The 24,556-nt window shown below is 40.2% G+C and overlaps 2 protein-coding genes across 2 annotated transcripts in view; one reads left to right on the forward strand and one right to left on the reverse strand.

Moving 5' to 3' along the window:
• Positions 1 to 16,383: 16,383 nt before the first annotated feature.
• On the reverse strand, positions 16,384 to 17,256 carry LOC117064072 (histone H2A.Z-like). Its single transcript, XM_033178161.1, has one exon. It carries the CDS (start codon positions 17,139 to 17,141, stop codon positions 16,755 to 16,757), a length of 387 nt encoding a protein of 128 aa, XP_033034052.1. The 5' UTR covers positions 17,142 to 17,256; the 3' UTR covers positions 16,384 to 16,754.
• Positions 17,257 to 21,214: 3,958 nt separating this feature from the next.
• Positions 21,215 to 24,556, forward strand: part of CUNH4orf17 (chromosome unknown C4orf17 homolog) — a 36,769-nt gene continuing 33,427 nt past the window's right edge. The window contains exons 1-2 of the mRNA XM_033178172.1: positions 21,215 to 21,483; positions 23,206 to 23,425. Coding sequence (XP_033034063.1) covers positions 23,293 to 23,425 — 133 coding nt within the window. The 5' untranslated portion in view covers positions 21,215 to 21,483; positions 23,206 to 23,292. The remainder of the gene's footprint in view (positions 21,484 to 23,205; positions 23,426 to 24,556) is intronic.

Here is a 24,556-nt window from a genome sequence, read left to right on the forward strand (position 1 = left end):
GGTATAGAATCACATTATCTACAAACAGATGATTTTGATTGTTCTCTAATGTTGGTTACATGTTGTCTTCTATAAGTTTGGGGGATAGTTTGCTCTTATTTCTCAAGTTACTTTAGGTGTGACATTAGGTTGTTAATTTTAAATCTTTCTAACTTTTCGATATGGGAATTTAGTGCTATAAACTTCCCTCTTAACATCACTTTAGTTATGCCCCAATGATTCTTATATGTTGTATCTTTGTTCTCATTAGTTTCAAAGAATTTAATTTCTGTTTTAATTTTATTATTTACCTTAAAGTCATTCAGGAGCAGGTTGTTCAATTTCCATGTAATTGCATTTTAAAAATTATTTTCTTAGTATTGATTTCTTTTTTTTTGTTTTGTTTTGTTCTGTTTTGTTTTGTTTTGAGACGGAGTCTCGCTCTGTCGCCCAGGCTGGAGTACAGTGGCTGGATCTCAGCTCACTGCAAGCTCTGCCTCCCCGGTTTACGCCATTCTCCTGCCTCAGCCTCCCAAGTAGCTGGGACTACAGGCGCCCGCCACCTCGCCTGGCTAGTTTTTTGTATTTTTTAGTAGAGACGGGGTTTCACCGTGTTAGCCAGGACGGTCTCGATCTCCTGACCTCGTGATCCGCCCGTCTCAGCCTCCCAAAGTGCTGGGATTACAGGCTTGAGCCACCATGCCCGGCCCTTAGTATTGATTTCTATTTTTATTTTACTGTGGTCTGAGAGCGAGTTTGGTATGATCTGGGATTTTTTTGAATTTGCTAAGGATTGTTTTATGGCTATTTATGTAGTCAATTTTAGAGTATGTGTCATGTGCAGATGACAAGAATGTATACTGTGCTGTTTTGGGGAAAGAGTTGTGTAGATATCTGTTAGACCCTTTTGGTCAAGTGTCGAGTTTAGGTCCTGAATATCTTTGTTAGTTTTCTGCCTCAATGATCTGTCTAATACTGTCAGTGGGGTGTTGAAGTCTCCCACTATTATTCTGTGATTGTCTAAGACCCTTTGTAGGTCTCTAATAACTTGCTTTATCAATCTGGGTACTCCTGTCTTTGATGCATACATATTTAACATAGTTAGATCTTGTTGAATTGAACTCTTTACCATTATGTAATGCCCATTTTTGTCTCTTGTTATTTATTTAAAGGCTGTTTTGACTCAAGTTAAAATAGCAAACTCTGCTTTTTGTTTATTTGCTTGTTTTCCATTGTTTGGTGGATTTTTCTCCATCCCTTTAACTTTGAGCTTATGGGTGTCATTGCATGTGAGATGAATCTCTTGAAGACAGCATACAGTTGGGTCTTGCTTCTCTATCCAACTTACCACTCTGTGCCTTTTAATTAGGGCATTTAGCCAACTTCCATTCAAGGTTAATATTGATATGTGTAGATTTGATCCTGCCATCACATTATTAGCTGGTTATTATGCAGATTTGATTGTGTGGTTTCTTTATAGTGCCAATGGTCTGTAGACTTAAGTAAGCTTTTGTGGTAGCTGGTAATGGTCTTTTGTTTTTATATTTAGCACTTTCTTAAGGACCTCTTGTAAGGCAGGTCTGATGGTAACAAATTCCCTTAGCATTTGCTTGTTTGAAAAGGATTTTTATTTCTCCTTTACTTATGGAACTCAGTTTGGCTGTATACGAAATTCATGGTTGGAGTTTCTTTTATTTAAGAATGTTTAATATAGGCCCCAATCTCTTCCGGTTTTTAGGGTTTCTGCTGAAAATGTGCTGTTACCCTGATGGTTTTCCCTTTATAGGTGATTTGTTCCTTTTTTCCAGCTGCCTTTAATATATATATGTGTATATATATATATATATATATATTTTTTTTTTTTTTTTTTTCATGTTGATCTTGAATAATCTGATGATTACATGTCCTGGAAATGGTCATCTTATATAGTAACTTGTAGGGGTTCTCTGGATTTCCTGTACTAGAATGTTGGCCTTTCTAGTGAGGTTGGGGAAATTTTTTTGAATGATATCTTCAGATATGTTTTCCAACTTGCTTGTTTTCTCTCCCTCTCTTTCAAGGACACCAATGAGTCATACATTTGGCCTCTTTACATGATCTCATATTTCTTAGAGGTTTCATTCATTCTTTTTTATTCTTTTAAATTTATTTTTGTCTGGCTGAGTTAGTTCAGAGAACCTATTTTTGAACTGTGAGATTCTTTCCTCAGCTTGGTCTATTCTGCTGTTAATACTTGCAACTGTATTATTAATTATTGCAGTCTTTTTTCAGCTGTATCAGATCAGTTTGGTTTTTTCTTATAAAGTCCATTTCATATTTCAGTTCCTGTATTATTTTATTGTAATCCTCCTATTTCTATGATTCAGTTTTGACTTTCTCCTGAATATTGATGATCTTAGCTTTTATTCATATTCTGAATTTTATATGTGTCATTTCATCCATTTTAGTCTAATTAAGAAATTTTGCTGGGGAGCTAGTGTGGTCATTTGGAGGAAATAAGACAATCTGGCTTTTTGAATTGCCAGAGTTCTTGCACTGGTTCTGTCTCATCTATGTGGGCTGATGTTCCTTTAACCATGGTGGAGTAATTTGAGTACAGTCAATTAAGTTCTTTTCTGGATGTTTTCAGAGGACTGAGGCTTTGTGCAGGGTCATATTTGTAGCCAAATTCTTATCCTCAGTTTCATGTTGTGGGGGGGGGTATATTAGTAAAAATTTTGATGTTGAATTTTGGGCTGTGATCCAGTAGATGGTGCTTAAGTTTAATGGCCAGTGGGTAGGCTCTTGCTCAGCTACATGACTCCTCTGTTGTGGGGCAAAGAAAGAGAGATCAGACTGTTGCTGTGTCTATGTAGAAAGAAGTAGACATAAGAGACTCCATTTTGTTCTGTACTAAGAAAAATTCTTCTGCCTTGAGATGCTGTTAATCTGTAACCCTAACTCCAACCCTGTGCTTGCAGAAACATATACTGTGTTTACTCAAGGTTCAATGGATTTAGGGCTATGCAGGATGTGCTTTGTTAAACAAGTGCTTGAAGGCAGTATGCTTGTTAAAAGTCATCACCATTCTCTAATCTCAAGTACCCAGGGACACAAACACTGAGGAAGGTCACAGGGAACCTCTGCCTAGGAAAGCCAGGTATTGTACAAGGATTTCCCCATGTGATAGTCTGAAATATGGCCTCATGGGAAGGGAAAGACTTGACCGTCCCCCAGCCTGACACCCATAAAGGGTCTGTGTTGAGGAAGATTAGTAAAAGAGGAAGGCCTCTTTGCATTGAGATAAGAGGAAGTCATCTGTCTCCTGCTCATCCCAGGTCAATGGAATGTCTCGGTGTAAAACCCGGTTTTATGTTCTATTTACTGAGATAGGAGAAAACTGCCTTAGGGCTGGAGGTGAGACATGCTAGCAGCAATGCTGCTCTTTAATGCACCGAGATGTTTATGTATGTGCACATCAAAGCACAGCACATTTTTCTTAACCTTGTTTATGACACAGAGACATTTGTTCACATGTTTTCCTGCTGACCCTCTCCCCACTACTACCCTATTGTCCTGCCACATCCCCCTCTCCAAAATGGTAAAGATAATGATCAATAAATACTGAGGGAACTCAGACACTGGTGCCGGCGTGGGGTCCTGCGTATGCTGAGCACTGTCCCCTGGGCCCGCTTTCTCTATACTTTGTCTCTGTGTCTCTTTCTTTTCTCAGTCTCTTGTCCCACCTGATGAGAAACACCCACAGGTGTGAAGGGGCAGGTCACCCCTTCACTCTGTGTTTCCTCATGATTGCAACCATGCTTCCTCTCAGTATTCTGAAAGTGTGGGCTCCTTGCCCCATTGAGTTCTGGCTACAGATCTTGGCTTGGCACTCCTGGGCTACACACCACAGCTGTGGGGGGAAGCTCAGGCTTTACGCTCCCTCCCCAGCTTGGAGGCAGCAGGGGAAGAAATCTTGGCTGTCACTGTAGCAGAGGGCCTTTTACTTGTCTCTTGGGGCTCCAACCCAGAGAATTGCAGAGTCACTACCAATTGACGTGATTGACTTGGAGTAGGGTAGCTGTGTTGTGGGCCCAAGCCAGGATCCTCTGCCTGGTGACAAACAAGGGAGAGGGGGGATCATGAGGGAGACAGATTGGCCTCTTCTTCTTAGGGTAGCTGTGGCTTACTGGAGGTGTGGGTAAAGCCCACAGGATCTTTGCTCCTTCCCTAGCCTGTGGGCAGTGGGGGTAGTGGCAAAGAGGTTTTTGGTTGCCTCTGGGAGGTCCACCTCAGAGAAATGCAGAGTCACTCATGTGCCTGATGGCAGCTCTGCTAAGACTCCACATACCCTTTCATATCGATCTGAAAGCCCCAGAGTGAAGGGTAATGGAGGTAATGGAGGATTTTCTGAGCCTAGAGTCACAAAGGTTCATGGGGTTAGTGTGGGTCCCTGGGAACTCTCACTCACCATTTCACCACAGTGGGGAGCCTCCCTTGGTTCTGCACCACTCCCAGGTCAAAGGTTGTCCTGTCTTGTTCTTCTCCATTCTCTGTGGGTTGCATTGCTTTCTTGATGATTCCCAGTGTGTCCACCTGGATGATCCAATTGAAGAGCTAGTGTTGACTCACCATTCTTTCTTCTCTCCATGAGAGTGGTGTACACTAGCTGCTCCCAGTCAGCCATCTTGGTGGGAATTTATTGTTATCATTTAAAGATTACGCAGCGTTTAAGATGTGTATGAATGCCATGTTGACAGGAATGTACTGTGATGGTTAGTTTCATGTGTCACCTTGGCCAGGCTATAGTGCCCAGCTATTCAATTAAAGTAGGTACTATGGTCTGAGCATGCCCCCCAAAGTATACATTTTGGAAACTTAATACTCAATGCAATAGTACTGGGAAGTGAGACCTTTAAGAGGTGATTAGACCATGAAGGCTCTGCCCTCATGAATGGATTAATGCCATTATTGTGGATGTAGGTTAGTTACTATGGGGGTGGTCTCCTGACAAATTCAGCTCCCCTTTTCTCTGTTCTGTGCTTGCTTCTGCTTTCTGCCTTTGGATGACCCTCATTAGATGTTGGCACCATGCTTTTGGACTTCCCAGCCTCCAGAACTGTGAGCCAAATAAACTTCCATTGTTTGTAAATTACCTAGTTGGTGGTATTCTGTTATAGCAGCAGAAAATGGACTTAAGACACAAGGTGTTGCTTTGAAAGTATTTTGTAGATGTGGTTTACATCTGCCATCAGTTGACTTTAAGTAAAGATTATCTTCAACAAAGTAGGTGGGACTCATCCACTCTGTTGAAAGGCCTTAAGAGTAAAACTGAGGTTTCCCTGGTGAAAAAGTAATTTCACCTGCAGACCATAGCATTGGCTCCTGCTCTAGAGTTGCTAGCATGCCAGTCTGTCTTACATATCTCTAACTTGCATAGTCAGATCCCACAATCATAAAGAATGCATAATAAAATTACAAGCAATAGCTTCTTTATTAAGGATACCAATGTACTGCAGGAATTTTGTTAGAGTGATAAACAAACATTAACTGAGTTCATGCCAAGACCAGTTCACCCATGTTGGGCACCACTTGTCGAGACCAGCTTGGTTGGGGAGACCCTAACCCAGCAGTGCTAGAAGAATTAAAGAAACATACACAGAAATATAGAGGTATGGAGTAGGAAATCAGGGGTCTCACAACCTTCAGAGCTGAGAGCCTTGAACAGAGATTTATCCATGTATTTATTGACAGCAAGCCAGTGATAAGCATTATTTCTATAGATTATAGATTAACTGAAAGTATTCCTTATGGGAAACAAAGGGATGGGCCAAAATAAAGGGATGGGCTCTGACTAGCTATCTGCAGCAGGAGCATGTCCTTAAGGCACAGATTACTCATGCTATTGTTTATGGTTTAAGAAAGCCTTTAAGCGGTTTTCTGCCTTGGGTGGACCAGGTGTTCCTTGCCCTCATTCTGGTAAACCCACAACCTTACAGCGTGGGCGTCATGGCCATCATGAACATGCCACAGTGCTGCAGAGATTTTGTTTATGGCCAGCTGTGGGGCAAGTTTATAGCCAGATTTTGGGGGCTTATTCCCAACAAGTTCAGCCATGGAACCAAAGGTATTATTTAAGTAGAAAGTTTTAAGAGGCCATTCTATATGTTTTCACAGTGCTGGGGTATAGGTGCCTCATGGTCCAGCCTAGTCCTCAGATATGCAGTATGCACTGTGTCTCTATTTGAATATCATGATCCTTGAGATGGGCAACTCAGCTCCTGAATAGAAATGGGTATGTTTGGTTCCCATACCACAAGTGCCTTGCATTCAATAACTGGAAGGCATCAAAAGATAATGAATGGTATTATCATGTGGGTTCATGTTAGTTTATGGGTAGGCTGATTAAACTACAGCAAGCTGCTATGATAAAATACATTATAGTCACACAAATTGTACCATACAATGTAGGAGAATCTTATAATGTGGATTCTGTCTTTGATCTACAATGAAGATATACCTTAAGCAGAGAATAGGTTTGAAAGTTAGAACCACCCTTGAAATTCTTTTAAATCATTCATAAATTATAGTATTCAGATATTCAGTTTCTCAGTTTATTAAGAGCTAGTTTTCTATCAGTTTTGAAACAGATTTTCTATTTCTTCATTTGAGCACAAGATCATGAAGTTAACTTCTATTTATGATCATGTGACAAAAAAAAATTATTGATCTTTAAACACTAGAATCAAGGAATGAAGCAACAAGATTGCCCCATGGGAGCTGCAAGGTAACTGAGATCTGCTCAGTGAAAGACAGATTCATATCTCTCCTGTCACTCTCACTCTAAGGCAGATGTTCATTGAGCAGAAGGGCTGCCAAATTGCTCCATCTATCTATAGTGTCAGTTTTCTCAGTCAGGTCCCTTTACTACTCACCCACACTCTCAACACCTGTAGTTAACACTGATTGAATGCTCATATAATGTTACTCCCCTATGTCACACTACTAGTAAATGATAGGCAACCTCTGTCAAATATGATAAAAATGACCTAGAAGATATTTGGATTCAAAACTAACAGTAATCAACAGTGGGAAAGAGGCCAAGGGCTCCCTTTTATAACTGCTCATACCTTTTTGATTCTTCTTTCCAAGTCCATAATCTATATTTTATTCTTGTTCATAAGTGGTTGTCAACTAAGCCTTCCCATAGAGTAACTCATAGTTAAAAGGATAACTAAAATGGTTTAAGGTTAAAGGGCTCCCAGCAGTGCTTACGTTTCCTTTCCTCTGATTTCATGTCTTTGCAGGGATCTGAATAAATATAAATTTGATATATGCTACTTGTGAACAGTTAATCTACTTCCTTCTTAGAAAAATATTTGATTCAAAAGAATCAACCAGTAGTAAATATTGTTATATACTAAGTGCAAGTTTTCTCTGTGCCAGCCATTGAATATTATCTCTTTCAGTCTTCATGGAATCCTCATCCAACAGGTTTTATTTTCCTGTATATAGTGAAGATCTAACCTAAAGAGGGTTTACATAATTTTATAAGACCAGACATCTAGTACAAAGCAGAGGCAGGATTCAAATTCAAGTTTGTCTAATTATAAGGTCCATGCTCTTAATCATTAACCATTTCCCTCACGGCTTTATTGTGCTCTGCAGCCAAGTCTGTTGAGTTGTTGTATCATCTGGCACCTCTAATCAAATTCTTCATGTCATAGTAACATCAAACTTTGCATATTGCTTTATCATTTGCAGAGCACTTTTACATCCATTATTGATTTGGCTGATACTTTAAATCAATCTGCAGGAATCTGAACAACAATTACTTCCTGTGTGGAACAGAGACTGGGAATAAAATATGAGTGTTAGTTCAATAAGCCTTAGTTGGAATTTCAACTCTGACAAGGTCTTTGTCACCTTGTATAAGTCCCTGGATTTGTCTAGGTCATAGATGTCTTGTATGTAAGCTAGTATGTTAAATAAAATGATGTGTATATTCTATGTACTTGGTTTTGTCATTGCCAATAGTAATAGTAAGGAAATATTTAAGTGAGCAGATACACTTCCACTGCAGTTTCCTATTCCAAAGAGCAGATAACATGCAAATTTATCACAGCAATTTTACTACTAGGTATCTGCCCAAGAGAAATGAAAACATACTTTCCACACAAAAACTGGCACAAAAATGTTCATAACACTTCTATTAATCATAATCAAAAACTGGAAACAATTCAAATATTCATCAACTGGTATATGAATGAACAAATTGTGGTGTATCCCAACAATGGAATACTACCCAGCAATAAAAGGGAGATAACTACAATATAATCAGCATCACAGATGAATCTCCAAAATATTGTGCAAAATATAAGAAGCCATATCCAAAAGTTACAAACCGTCCGTTTGTATAATATTCTCAAAATGTAAAATCATATGAACAGAAGAGATTAGTGGTTGTTCTTATTGGTTAGGGCTACTATAACAAAACGCCATAAATAGAGTAGTTTATAAGCAACAGAAATTAATTTCTCACAGTTCTGGAGCCTGGGAAGTCTAAGATCAAGGTGCTAGCAGATTTATTGTGTAGTGAGGGCTTACTTTCTGCTTCATAGTTGATGTCTTCTTGCTGTACCTTCACATGGTGGAAGGGACAAGGGATGTCTCTGGGGTTTTTTTTTATGAGGGGACTAATCCATTTATGTTTTAATCACCTTCCAAAGGCCCCTTTTAACATGATCACCTTGGGGGTTAGAATTTCAACATATGAATGTTAAGGGAGCACAAACATTCAGTCCTAGCAGTGGTTGCACGGTCATAGATATGAGGGAAGGGAACTTACTGCCAAGGAAAGGGAGGGAACTTTGTATTAAAGGACACATTCTATATCTTGATTGTAGTGGTATTATATGACTGAATACATTTGTCAAAACTCATTATTGAACTGTGCACTTATAAAAAGATGAGTTTTATAGGCAAATTATATTTCAAATAAGTAAAAATTGTAAATCTATAATTCACAATTAGATACCACTAATCACTACCTAAACTGTCTAAAATTTAAAAAGACTTATAATATCAATTGTTTGTAAGGATACGGAAAAACCGGAATCCTCTTACACCATAACAGGAACATCAATTGATACTACTGGATTGAAAAACTTTTGGCCTTATCTACTAAATTGAAGATACACAACCTATGACTTAGCAGTCCATTTCTAAATATGTGTCCACTTAAAATGCATGCACAAATATTTTAATAGAAATATTATTCATAACAGCCAAATTTATACACAATCCAAATGTCCATCAACATGAGAATGGATAAATACACAAATTATGGCATATTCTATAATGGGATATTATGCAGAAATTAAAATCAACCAAAACTGCCCCCAACAGCAGGGGTAAATTTTACAAATAAAATGTTAAGCTAAAGAAGTCAGACACAATACAATAAGAAAAAGAGGAGAAGCATTTAAGGATCCCACCCACTGTATTCTGTCTGGCCACAATATAATTGGAAGAGGCACTTTCCAACCTCTCCCACAAGATTAGATTAGATATCTCTCAATATCTACTTCGACTCTTCCTACTTTGTCAAACATATTTTCTTGGTCTATCCCAAAACCCAAACTGGCTACAGCATTCCACACATTTTCCCTTTAATTTGGTCTTATTCACTGTGCTCTGACCTAAACTCAGGTGTTTAGGTTCCCTTCCCAAACCTGCAGCCCCCACAGAGCCTATTGACTTCCTTCTATAGACTATGGGGGGGGGAAGTTTATAATATTTGTAGTGGCCCTGTGCACTACACCTGGGCAGGCTATGTGCTAAGAACTTTACAAACGCTGGCTTCTCTGCAAGCCAATGCAATGAAATAGGTCCTCTCAGATCCTTCTTTTTCTGATAATAAAATAGATGCAGAGTGGCCAAGTGCTCAAGTCAAAGGTCACATGTAACTGGCAGAGTCAAAGCTCCAATGTCTCACTCTGATAGCCTTGCTCTTTACTGTATAGGATTCTTAGCACGAGGAGAAAGCTGTAAGTCACAAAAATCCCTGCACTACTCTCGGGAGGTACTCTCAGAGCTGTATTCAGACAGCATTGTCAATTCTCTCCACCAGAGCAGAATCTGGACGCATGGGTCTGGCAGCAGTTCACTGTCCACTTGTCACCGGTAAGAGCACTGGATCTGGAATCTGGTAAAGCTCAGTTTAATGCATTTGCTATAAGGGCAAATTACTTCACCTCTTTGAGTGCCAGTTTTCTAATCTCTACAATGTAGATAATAGCTGCTTCATAAGATATTTTAAAAAGTAGATGTTATGATGGAGGTAAAAGGTTTCATACAGATGAAGCACCATGAGTGACAACTATTTGCTGTGCGTTCCATTTCTATCCCCTCTGAGGCAACAGTCTAAGGGGCACACTGATCCAGCAACCACATCTACAGTCTCCTTGCTTTCTCTCTCTTTGTCCACTACTAACTGACTCTTCCACATCTCAGTCTCTGCTCTACCTCTATTTCTGTCATTGTCAGTTCTTTTTCCTTCTCTTCCGTTCTTTTATTAAGGCCTTTCCCTTTCTTCTTGTTTCAAAATTGACCCCTCTCCCACTGCTCTGTCTATCTCAGAATTCTCCCATCTTTCTCCTTTTATCAGAGTCTTTTTTAGGATATTCCCTTTTCAGGACCTCAACTAACTTACATGCAGTATGTGCAGTACTGCTGTGTGTAGATCACAGCAAGGAATACGAAGGTGTGTAAGACACAGGGCCTGATATTCAGAGGCTCACTATCTGGTGTGAGAAAGAACACACGCACTACACACACCAGCCTGTGTCAGCCTGTCCCATCCACTCCTAGGGTGCAGTGCCCTCCTCAAGCAATCCCCTCTCTCCTTTCACCTAGTTATCCAGGTTTAATGCCATTTTTCCCCAGCCTTTTCCCACTGTGTCACATGACTATTCAAAACCAATTGGTCCCACGTCTCAACAAGTCTTTGTCCTTTCCAAGATCTTAACTAGCTAATCCAATGAGCTAATTTTCCATAGTGTGCTCAAGATAGAGGGTTAAATGTGAGGACCCAGGTTCTTTTGTATTTGACTGTGATTTTAAAAAAAATTCCCCCCTTGAGGATGTTACTTTAATGTTTTTAGTTTATGGTAATCTAGTTCAGCTCTGGGTTCTTTCAGGGGTGGAGACTCTAAACGAGTTCCTTGGTTATATAGAGTCTTCGTATGGTGGCTTTTCAGATGCTGGTTGTAGTAGTAATGTGCTTAGTTTGTGTGCAGGTTCACTGTGTCCTGTGTGATTGGAATGGCAGAGGTCTCTTGAAGCTTATCTCATTCTCCAGTGGTAGGTACTTTGTTTATTTATGTTCCCCCAGCATTTTATTTACTGGGTTGAAAAGTTCAGGCTTCAGGCCAGGAGGGGAGGTATCCATGGGTTAAAACCAGCTGTGGTTAACGCAGGTTGGAAAACCCAATACCCAATCGTGGGCAGAGGTCCCAGCCTTGATAGAGACAGCTGGGGCAGCTCTTTGTGAAATGCACTAAGGTCTTTTCAGGGGAAGGGACAGAGCCACCTCAGCTCCCCTTTCACTTTAGTAGGAAGGCAATCCACCTGGCAGTCACACTCCTGATGCAGTGTCATGGCTATTCAGAGCAGGCAGGCACCTCTTTTCATTTGCAAGAATGCCGATGTTCCATGTAGAGAGGGAGTGTGACTCTAGCCCTGATGCAAGCCTGCACCTGGAAGGCACTCTTCTTGTGAGGTTGCAGACACCCTGAAGTGTTCCAGAAAGGCTGTCTACAGACACATCCATGCCAAGCTCCTGTGGGAGGAGCCCCAGCTGTATCTGCAGTAATGGATGAGGGGAAAAGAAGTCCCATTCTCCAAGACCTTTCAGGAGCACAAGGACTGTCTCATTGCTGGAGTGGAGCTGCAGATTTTCTCCACCGAGCCCAGCACTGCACTTCTGCCTCTGCTGAAAGAAACTTCCCACACGTAGAAAATTCTAGAACTCAAGGCCTACCATACCTCAAGGCCTAGATTTTTCTTTTTTTTTTTGTCCTAAGAGGTGCTCCCTTGATGTGGTGCACTTCCTCTTCCCCTAGGAGTGGGAGTCCCTTAGAGCCAGACTACTATGAATGTTGCTGCTCTTCTGGGTCTAGCTGCCCAGTGGGGCTGCCACACTCCAGAGCAGTGTTGGGGAATGTCTGTAAGGGGTCCAGTGATGTGATCTGTATTCAGGGTGCCAAGCAGTGGGTATCAGCGCCAGCTCTGAAAAGGGTGGCAGCGGAGTGACATAGAGTTTGTGAGATTCCTTGAATACAAGTTGCCTTACTGTATTGTTGGCTTTCTCAAATGTCAGTTGTATTAGTAAGGAACTGGTCACATGGACAGACTCAGGACCTCTTGGTTAGTGAGGATGATACAGGCAATGGTGATAGCTGAGGTCACACACAAATTTTCTCCATCCTGCACACCATCATTGTGCCTGTAGAGACTGTAATGAACTGTGGCACTTGGCCTCCAGCCAGGAGGTGGCGCTTGTAAAGGAGCACCAGCTGCAGTGGTAGCAGAGGGATTTGTGTTTGCCTTATGTTATCCAGAAGACGTACTCTGGTGACTTAGGAAATGGATGGGGCCACACAGAACCCACAAAGGTTTTTGTCCTTTGTGTTAAGCTGCCAGGGTAGTTGGAAGGGCAAAGGCAGATGGGAGTTGGGTCAGGCAAGTCTGCGCTCTGCTCTCCACATGTGAGCAAAAGCAGTGGTCCCATTGGTGACTGTAGAGCAGTTCTCTAGCCACCAGAGTAATGTTCCAGGGAAGAGCACAGTTGCCTCTACTGTACAGTAGAGTCCACATGGAGACTGGAGAGTAGAAGGTGGCCGTAAGCTCCACCCAGCTCCCACTCACTAGGCAAGGCCAGTCTCACACTTGCAGCATTCCACTAGCAGCAGCTAGCTAGGTTCCACATAGACTGTGCTCAGAACTCAAAACTGCCCCAGGTCATATTTCTTCTCCCAAGGAGACAGCAACCATGGTTTTTAGGCCATGCCTCTCCTTGTGCCTGTGAAGCAGGGGCGCCCAGCTCCTGTGCTTGTAGCTGCAGCACACTTCCCACTCAAACCTCAGTTCTGGCCAAGGGGGTTTGTCTCCATTGAAGATCGTATCATGGATCTCAGTTGGGAGCTTCTTTCTACCTGTGACCACCACCTGAGTTAGCTGGTAGATTTCTGCAAGGTCCCCTGTGAGGTAGGATCAGGAATGGCTTCCCTCCATCCCTGCTGGAGACTGAAAATGAATATAAAGCCTGTCCTAATGCCAATTCTTCTCATACACTCCCCACCACTCACTAAGTCAGCTCCAGCACTTGGTATAGTTAAGATCTTTCTCCATGGCCTGGATTGCCAGGTTTCCCAGTGGGAGTGTATGTTCCAGAGGTAGTCTATCCCCTTCTCACATTCTGGGGACTTCCAGTTTTCTAGTTGGCTCACAGTGTAAGCTACAGCCCAGTGGTTCTTTCAATAGTCTGTGACTTTCAATTTTCTTATTACGTTCTTGTGTTTGCTTCTTGGAAGAAAGTTCATGTGTGAATCTCTACACACTATTTTGTCTTTCCAAGTGGCAGAGGCAAGCTAACAATGCCTCCAATCTGATATCTTGGGGAAAAATAACAAACTCCCCTAGCACTTGGAATATATCATTGCACTCCTTCCTAGTCTGCAAGTTTCTTCTGGAAAATCTGCTGATGGGCTTATGGAGGTTGCATTGTACATCATGAGTCACTTTTCTTTTGCTGCCTTCAGCATTCTCTTTCATGTTTGAAAATTTGATTATATTGTGTCTTGGTGTGGATTTGCTTAGGTTTATACTGTTTGGGATCTTTTGAACTTCATTAGTCTGGATGACGATTTCCCTCTCCAGATTTAGAAGTTTTCAACCAACCTTCCTTCTTTGTTTTTCTACTTTTTTTCTCCATTCCATTTCCTTCCCTCCCTTTTTCCTTCCTTCCTTCCTTCCTTCCTTCCTTCCTTCTCTTTCTTTCATTTCTTCTTTCTTTCTCTTTTTTATCTTTCTTTCTCTTTCCCTCCCTCCCTCCCTTCCTCTTTCTTTTTTTCTTTCTTTTCTTTTTCTTCTTTCTTTTTTCTCTTTCTCTCTTTTTCTTTCTTTCTCTTTCTCTCCCTTCCCTTCTCTTCTCCTTCCTTCCTTCCTTTTCTTTTTCTTTCTCTTTCTTTCTCTCTTTCTTTCTTTCTCTTTCTTTCTTTCTCTTTCTTCCTTTCCCTCCCTCCCTCCCTCCCTCCCTCCCTCCCTCCCTCCTTCCTTCCTTCCTTCCTTCCTTCCTTCCTTCCTTCCTTCCTTCCTTCCTTCCTTCTTTCCTTCCTTCCTTCCTTCCTTCTTGATGAGATCTTGCTACGTTAACTAGACTGGAGTGCAGTGGCTCTTCACAGACATAATCATAGCACACTACAGCCCTGGACTCTAGACATTCTCCTGTCTCAACCTCCTTTGTAGCTGGGACTAGAGGCATCCATGCCACACCTGGCTTAATCATTATTTCTTTAAGTAAGCTTTCTGCCTCTTTCTTTTTCACTTCTCCTTCTGGAACATTCATAATTCATATATTAATTTGCTTGATGGTGTTCCATAAATCCCTTTGTCTTTCTTCACTCTTTTTCATTCTTTTTACCTTTGTTCCTATGACTAGATACTTTTAAATTTTTTTTTTTTTTTTTTTTTTGAGAAGGGGTCTTACTCTGTTACCTAGGCTGGAGTACAGTGACACAATCTTGGCTCACTGCAGCCTCCACCTCTCAGGTTTAAGCAATTCTCCCACCTCCTTCCCACCTAGGAGCTGGGATCACAGAGGCACCACCATGCCTGGCTAATTTTTTGTATTTTTGGTAGAGACAGGATTTCACCATGTTGCTGAGGATGATCTCAAACTCCCGAACTCAGGAGATCCACCTGCCTCAACCTTCCAAAGTGCTGGGGTTACAGGTGTGAGCCACCATGCCCAGCCTGACTGGATAATTTTAAATGACATGTATTCAAAAATTACTGAGCCTTTCTTCTGCTTGATCTAGTCTGCTGTTTAGTCCCTCTAGTAAAACTTTTAGTTCAATTTTTATATTCTTTATCTTTAGAATTTCTGTTCGGTTCTTTTTTATAGTTTTTGATATTCTCATTTTGTTTATGTTTTATTTTTATGATTTCATTTAGTTGTTTATCTGCATTGCCATATATAACTCATTGAGTTTCTATGAAATGATATTTTCAATTGTCAGGCAATTCACAGATCTCTCTTTTCTTAAGACCAGTTGCTAGTGCTTTTCTTTCTTGTTTGTGTCATAGTTGTCCAACTCATTGTATTTCTTGTAGCTTTGTGTTGGTGTCTGTATATTTGAAGAAATGTCCACCTCTCCCATTCGTTAGGCCTGAGTTCAACATGGAAAGCCCTTCACCAATCAGCCTAGCTAGAGATTTTGGGAGCCTCTCATTTTTTTCTAGGGCTATGTATACTTCACTTCCCTCCTCCCCTCCTGGGGAAGATGTTTAAGGGTTATGTATCTTTTCCCAATCTTGCAGAATTGTGCCAGCTGCGGTGAACTACTCACTTCTTTTCTTTATTCTTGACTTCCCCTAGGAATTTAAACTATTCTCATTCTCTGAGTGTTCTTAGTGAGGCAGGGCAGAAAGAAGTCCCTTGGGCACTGGGCCAAACAAAATGCCAGGAATGATGAATATATGCTCCACTCTCTTTTTACTCCTAAATGGAGCATCCACAAGCTGAGGCAATTTCTCCCAGCACAGAGCTGTGCCAACTTGGGGGAGGGGCTGATGGTAAAGTAAAATTGCTCTTTCAACTCATTTCAGTGTGGCCGATATCAGTATTTTTGCTCATCAGAGGGTACTTCTTAACTGTAATCTGAAATATGTATAAAGGTATTTTGCTCTGCATATCATTGTTAATTTATCATTGTTAAGTATTTCATTGTTTCTGTGGGGAGATAAGGGCTTAGAACTTCCTGTTCCATCATCTTTTGATACCAAGGAATTACAAATTTCAAAGGCAGTTTTGCTGTATTTTTATTTTTTTGTGTCTGAAAATAATATTCTTCTACCTCACAGAAGAAAACAAAATCAAATCATAGTGCCAGAAGAGACTCTAGAGATAATCTTAATCCATCTAATTACATAATTCCTGAGAAGAACAGAAAAGTCAATGTTATCAGCCAGAGAATGTTATAAGCCACAGGGACTCCTATGCCTGCCAAAGGAGGCTCTAAGATGATCATATGGGGTTGGCTATGACTGGACAATAACAAGGTAAGTAACTGGGCTTAGGAGTTTTGCTACAGTGCTCTTCTAACAAGAAACTATATATATATATATTTTTTTTTTTGGGGGGGGATATGACCTTTATTGAGCTTATCCACCAGAGTGAAAATAATGTCTGTACAAAACCAAATGTTTGTTACTATAACTTCTGCATCACAATTAAAATCCAAACAGTTTTTTAAAAACAGTCAACTCAATCAAAACCCACTACTTCAGAATCAATAGCTTCTTTGAAGCCACAGTAACACTTAAATATGGTTAAGACTCGAATGCAGAAATTTGGTTGGTTGGAAAGCTAATTAAACTTCCAACTTGCTCAAATAGAATTACAAAAAGGCAAAATTGTGTTTTTCACAGAGATACAGTCCACTGGAATCACCAACACTGGACAGCTGTTAGAGTATTTAGAGTCCTGAGATAACAAGGAATCCAGGCATCCTTTAGACAGTCTTCTGTTTTCCTTTCTTCCCAATCAGAGATTTGTGGATGTGTGGAATGACACCACCACCAGCAATTGTAGCCTTGATGAGCGAATCCAATTCTTCATCTCCACTAATAGCAAGTTGCAAGTGACCAGGGGTAATACGCTTTACCTTTAAGTCTTTTGATGCATTTCCTGCCAGTTCAAGTACCTCTGCGGTGAGGTACTCCAGGATGGCTGCGCTGTACACAGCGGCAGTCGCGCCCACACGTCCACGACTGGTCATCCTAGATTTCAGGTGTCGATGAATACGGCCCACTGGGAACTGCAAGCCGGCTCTCTGCGAGCGGGAAACCGCCTTTGTCTTGGCCTTTCCGGAGTCCTTTCCAGCCTTACCGCCAGCCATTTCGAATTCTGCTGAAGCTCAAGCAAGCAAGGCAGAGAAAAGGCTAATCGGACCCACGGTGAGATCCCACCACCTACTCCGTCGTCGCACCGCGATTCAAACTGCCGAAACTATATATTTTTTAAAAAAATTTTATTGTAGTGACAGGGTCTTGCTATGTTGCTCAGGTTGGTCTTGAACTCCTGGCTTCAAACAATCCTCCCACCTCACTCTTCCAAAACACTGAGATTACAGGTATAAGCCACCATGCCTGGTGTGAAGCTTTATATTTTCTACCTATCCTATGTGAACCCAGATTTTAACCCATTAAGAGAACTCTAAGGGTGTATTCACCTTTTCTGAAGAGCTTCTTTTTAATTCTTTTGAAGTTTTCAGTTACTCATATTCTTAGAGGAAGGCATGACTTACAGGAAGTCTTTGGAAAAGGCTGGGTGAGAACTGTTAAAAGGCTGCAATTAAGGTATGTGCTGTGGCTTGGGTCTTCTTTTGAGGTCTTCTCCCAAACTCTCATGGTTGTTTGCAGGTTCATTTCCTCCCAGCTTTAGAACTCGTAATACTTTGCTTCTTTAAGGTCAGCAAGGGAGCATCTCTGATAGTGGGGAAGGCCTAAATCTTATTTTAAAGGGCTTATCTGATTAGGTTGGGCCAGGCCAAAATAATTTCCTTTTGATTAACAGAGATTAATAAACTCGAAGTCATTCTGATTAGGGACTTTATATCTGTAAAATCTCTTCATCTTTGCCAGAAAATGCAACCTAATTGCAGGAGTGATATTCATCATATTATTAGGTCTACCCACACTGAAGAGAGGGCGATAACACAGAGTATGTACACCATGGGGGGGAGGTCTTGGTGGCCATTGTAGAATTCTTTCTATGACACTTATGTCAGCATTTTTGTTGTGCTCTGGAGATCACAGAGTGAAAAGTACTGTTTTCTGTGATTGTAGATATTTGTTACAAATTCGAGACTGAACCATATGCTTTCAAAATTGACAGAACAGAATATAGGTAGTCCAGGTACCAGATGAAATTAAATTTTATTCTTCCATTATGTTAAATTAGCACCTTTTCCTTTCAGAAATCACTTACAATGCTTTCTCATATGTTAATCAGACACCTGTGACATTTTTATAGTAAATGCAAAGTGAGAAAGATTTTAGGTGATCAAAGTGAATAGGCCTAACTAGTTCACAGCTCTGAGATGTGGCCACACTGAATATTCATGGAAAGAACAGACCTTACAGAGTTCCTGCATATTTACACTTGTATCAGTCAGCTTGTGCTGCCATTACAGAGTACAATAGACTGGGTGGCTTCAACAAGAGAAATTTATATGTTCAAAGTTCTGGAGGCTGAAAATCCAATATCAAGGTACTGGCAGGCTTAGTTTTTGGTGAAGCCTTGTCTTAGTCAATTTGGGCTGCTATAACAAAATACCCTAGACTGGGTGGCTTAGAAACAATAGAAACTTATTTCTTACAGTTATGGAAGCTGGTAAGGCTAAGATAAAGGCACTGGCAGATTGAATGTCTGGTGAGGGGCCACTTTCTGGTGATAGATGTCCCTTTCTTGCTTTGTCCTAACATGACCAGCTCATGCAAGGAGACAGAGAGGGGTCTGGTGTCTCTTCCTTTTCATATAAGGACACTAGTCCTATAAGCTTAGGGTCCAACCATTATAACCTTATTTAACCTTAATGATCTCCTTGAGGGCCCCATCTGTAAATACAGTCACACTGGGAGTTAGAGATTAAGACATGAATTTGTTGGGGGACACAACTCAGTCCATAACAATTTTCAAAATGTCTGTGGGCAATGAACAGCCTGTGGATTTCCTGCTTATCATGACCCCCAGATAATGTTTAAAAATCACTAATTACCATTCATAAATATATGCACATATTCCAAAAAAAACTCTCCATCTATTTTCTTTGCTAAAATAATAGAGTATCCAAGGCAACAAGGACACCTGTGCTACCCTGAGAAGTGCAGCAGAGAAACCCCTGTCTTTTTTATTCTGACAGAATTAATGCAAACAACCCAGTTGAATCATTTTTTTTTTCCCTAGTAATGAGACAAGAAAATTCCCCATGGGGCTTCATAAACAGAAAATAACATAGTTACATAGCCAAGTACATGTTGATCTCTAGTGGCCCTCTCTAAGGGAAAGCACAGCACACACAGTGTAGACTTCTCCTACACAGAATTAGGTATTAATGTCAGGATCTGTGGTTGAGATTGCTTTTTATAACCCAATATACATTTTCTCCCTCTCTTGTTAGAGCCCCTGTTTTAGAATGGGATGTCAGTGTACCCTGTTAAGAAACTACATTTTCTATCCTTCCTTGTAGCTATAAATGGCCAATGCAACCTAGATTATTGTCTGAGACTCATGAGAAGGCTCTTACAAAGAGAGCAGATAGCTAGCATGTGCCCTTCTCAGCCCTTACCTCTCCAACCTTCCATTTGTTTCCTGCTTGGAGTACAGATTTGATATGTGCAAATATAGCAGCCATCTTGGATGACTGGAACTTCAGGAACCATCTTGAACAAGGGATAATTTCAAAAATGGAAGCCAAATATTAAGAAAGATGGACCTAAAACACAGGTGAAGCCAAGGTCCATAATGATGCTTCATAAAGCTTCTATAGCAACCCTAGACGGCTGAACTCTTTCATGTGAGGAAGAAATACATGTTTTCTATCTTACTTAAAACACTATTTCTGCTCTCTGTTATTAGCTGTGTAAAAAAGTTTCTCGGGAGGCCGAGACGGGCGGATCACGAGGTCAGGAGATCGAGACCATCCTGGCTAACACGGTGAAACCCCGTCTCTACTAAAAATACGAAAAACTAGCCGGGTGAGGTGGCGGGCGCCTGTGGTCCCAGCTACTCGGGAGACTGAGGCAGGAGAATGGCGTACACCCGGGAGGCGGAGCTTGCAGTGAGCTGAGATCCGGCCACTGCACTCCAGACCGGGCGACAGAGCAAGACTCCGTCTCAAAAAAAAAAAAAAAAAAAAAAGTTTCTCAACTGATACAAAGTGAAAACTAAAAATCTCAAAATATGAAAATTACCTTAGAAAGTCAATTAGATCTCCCATAAAATCCCCCATAAACTACAGTAAAACAGGGAGGCATAAGGCATAAGAATGGGTTATAGGCAAAGGCAATTCAGCCTTTAATCTTGGGCCAGTCAAGAAAACAGACCAATTAGGCTCTATCCTTGCATTGTTTTAAGCTAGTATTTGCCTTTCAGAAATTGTCTATATTGCTTTCAGAGATTGTAATTCAGAAATTCAAAATCATGTGTATTCTGAAAAGTCTTGTGAAGCACCACATGTACATGTGTGTATGTTTCTCTATGACTTCTCATTAACATTTCAGGCCGGGCGCGGTGGCTCAAGCCTGTAATCCCAGCACTTTGGGAGGCCGAGACGGGCGGATCACGAGGTCAGGAGATCGAGAGCATCCTGGCTAACACGGTGAAACCCCGTCTCTACTAAAAAATATAAAAAATTAGCCGGGCGAGGTGGCAGGCGCCTGTAGTCCCAGCTACTCGGGAGGCTGAGGCAGGAGAATGGCGTGAACCCGGGAGGCGGAGCTTGCAGTGAGCTGAGATCCAGCCACAGCACTCTAGCCTGGGCGACAGAGCGAGACTCCGTCTCAAAAAAAAAAAAAAAAAAAAACACATTTCAATATTTTTTCATGGCTGTTGAACAGGTCACCAGCACAGACATCCCGACTACCAGAGCAGTGTATTCCATTCACAATTATTAGAAACTCCTTCAAAGCATGTATACCTTCTCCCCGTTGGTTTTGGATTAAGCTAAGTTTGGTTATATCATAACTGTTCTTTAAGCAGAATTGTGGGAAAAATTATAAATTTGATTTATATTGCTCTTTGTTTTATTTTTCTTCTTTTTCTTTCTCTTGCATTGGATTTAACTCTATTATATGTTCAAAATTGAGGAAAGCCATTTGTGGCCACATGGTTTTGTCAAGTGGGTAACTGGAGGTCTGAGAATAGTAGGTGAGAGGTTCTAGAACTCAGATTTTTCTAAGGAATGTTACCACATTACCAAGCTATGTAACATATCTTGACAACCAGGGAGCCACATAGGCTCCTTGGAATAAGAGTGTGAGAAACTGGATGAAGACAGCTGTATTATTTTGGAAGCGTTCGAGATTGGTCTGTCTCTACCAACTAAAAACTTCTAGCTTAAGTGCAGAGATTTAAGGAGATTAACAAAAACTCAGTCTAGACATATTATGAGGCTGGGAGGGTATCAACAGACTTGAGTTCCTGTCAGCAAGGTCACCTGCTTTTAATACTGTCCTCAGGTATAATTTTAAATTCATCATTAGAATAATGTTCTAAAATTTTAGGTATGATTTAGTTAATAGTCTTCAAGTTCATTCTTTTATCAAGAGTATGTAAAAGCCAAATAAGTCTCTTTTAAGAAAATGAAATACACATTGTTTTCTTGTTGACTTTTTTTTCAAAATTTGAAGTGTATCACTACCCTTTAATCTAAGAGAATTGATGTGGGACAGACATATATAGATTAACTAAATAATATCAGCTAACATTTAAGTCAATTTCATCAGGTTATAGATAAACAGACTGAAATCTAGGCAATAAAACAATTAATCTGTGGTCACTTTGCTGGTTAATGGCGAATCTGGGACCATGAATCCTATCTTTAAATTTCTGGTTTAATGTTTTTTTCACTCTCCAAATTGCCTGCTGTGCTCCTTTCCCCTCAATACAAGTAAAAAGCAAATTTACTGGCTCAATTGTACAAAAGGCCCCACACCAAAAGAATGAGTAAGTCTAAAGTGTGATTTAAACAAAGAGGTCAGAACTAGCTCCTCACTGTGATATTCACAAAGAGCAATATGAAAATACACTTTTTATTGCTAGATAGATATTTTCTGGATTTAATATCTACACATATTTTACCCAACCTAGGATAATTTTAGTATTTATGTATATCAAACTGAAGTTTCTGAAAACCAGTTGTTCTGTGGCAACAAGGTTGGGAATTTATACACCATATACTCTAAGTATATAGCATGAAGCACTTAAACATAGATTGCTTTGGTCCAAAAAGGCAGTCAACGATCTAAAAGCATCCATCCCAACAAAATCCTGAGATCAATTTCTAGAACATGAACATGTTTTAAACACTGCAAATTATTCTAACCCAAAAAATCTCTGCCATGGTTATCAATAAAACGCGTATTTCCCAATTCTGCTACGATGAATAAGATTTCCATGTAAGATAGAAAAAATGCAACAGGCACCAGAAAATCATCCTTCTTAGATTTCAAAATTGTATACTATTTTCAAGAAAGTTTAAACAATGACTTTCTATGTTCTTAATCCAGAAAAGTTTTTTCTCACATGGTTGTGAATTCACCAAGATACATAACATTATCTTTAATCTCCCCGGTCTATGACACTGTAGGTGTCTAAAAATGTTAACTGTTACTCAATATTGCAAACAACAATATGGCAAAGGTTGTCTGGTTTATCATCTCCAGATATATTACTCTTTTGGACTTTTTTCCTCCTTTGGGTTTTACCATTCTCTGAGAAGATGATACACATTTTAAGATGCTGGGTTTTATAAGTACAATATGAAGGGTCTTTACTTAAAATTAATTCAATGTAAAGTGCATTTGTGAGTACTGTATTTAAAAGTCATCATTTAAATTTACTATATCAAAATTGATAATCATGTAATACATTTTTTGTTGGTAAGCCAACAAAGTGAGCTCAAATGAAATTAAAAACAGAATATACCTTATGCTTTTTATAAATATAATATAAATATTTCAAAATCAAACACTTTGATTTTCCCCTAGGTAAATTTTTTATGATCTACCCATGCCTATGCTTTTCAACGTTTACAAAAATTTGGTCTGAAAACAAAATAGCCTCACATTGCTGTAACATGGGAAACAATTTAGTTCAAGCAAAGAAGATGAAGAAATGTTTGATATACAAGAAAATGACAAGAAACTCTTGTCAGAATGTTTGTCATTTTGTGATTTCAGGGTCTGAGCACATCTGGAAGTGAGGTCAATCAAGTTAGACCCCAAAAACTTTTGTGACAACAGTGGAGAGGGGAAAATAAACACACCATGAACATGAACCTCAACCCCCCAACATCAGCTCTTCAGATCGAGGGCAAAGGCAGCCATATTATGGCTAGAAATGTAAGCTGCTTTCTAGTCAGACACACCCCTCATCCCAGAAGAGTCTGCCACATCAAAGGTAAAGTGACTTAAGGTCCTAGTATGTGTCTCTATTCTCTACACTTGGGCTATTTGATAATTCTGGCAGGTAAACACAAGGCTGCTATTCAAAATATTTAACCACTGGAGAGGTATGGGCATCGACTATTGGGACTAGGTGCCAGCAGTGGAGTGACAGCAGAGGCCTGCAGTCCCTCTCTGTGTCATACAGTAACACTTAAATTGCTTGATTGTTAGGATAGGGACCTGGAGAGGGGCCAAAGTGGAGGACCACTCAGGGAGCTCAGGGCAGCCTTGACCCATTGATATAAAAATATTTCAATATTTTAACAATCCACACATCCATGCTAACATCTACATGCTAAATATCATTCCTAAGGAAGCGTATGTTTTACTCCTGCTTCCTTCCCTTCTGTCTTGTCTTTTTTCCCTCCCTCCTTGCCTCCTGCCCTCATTCCCCCTCTCCCTTCCTCCCTTTCTTCTCTTTCCTTTCCTACCTTTTACGTTAACTTTATACAATAGATTTACTCAAAATTAGACATTAATAACAGCATTTCCTTTTTGAGGGAGGCAGTTAAATTGAGCTTGGATTGAAGAATTTTAAAAGTATATAGTTTTTAAATACATCTTGCATTCTGAGATGTTTTGAGAGGTACAAAGAGAAAAGGGTTCTGATGTTTTGAGGGGTACATTTCTCAAGGTTATTAAATATATGGAAAATAAGCAGAATTGTTTGGACTTCACAGGGTGAACCAGCCAATTCACCTAGGATGGGGTGACTGTGTGATACCACTCCTGACAAAGTAGCATATCAACATTGGCTATTGGGTATAATCTAAATAGACCCTTATGCCTATCCCTGAGATTCTTATCCCCAAGAAAAATGCTGCCATAGTGAACCCCAGCAGATGGAAATGTGTCATATTCCTGAGGTGACAGAAAAAGTGATATTAAAAACCAATGTCATTTAACTCAGGCAAATAATTCATGACTAACACCACAAAAGCAAATGCAACAAAAACAAAAATAAATAAATAAATTGGACCTAATTAAACTAAAAAGCTTATCCACAGCAAAAGAAATAATCAGCAAACAGACAACACGCAGAGTGGGAGAAAATATTTGCAAACTATGCATCTGACAAGGGACT

This window comes from Trachypithecus francoisi, unplaced genomic scaffold (genome assembly GCF_009764315.1).
Source record: "Trachypithecus francoisi isolate TF-2019V2 unplaced genomic scaffold, Tfra_2.0 Contig01566, whole genome shotgun sequence".
NCBI classification, from domain to species: domain Eukaryota; kingdom Metazoa; phylum Chordata; class Mammalia; order Primates; family Cercopithecidae; genus Trachypithecus; species Trachypithecus francoisi.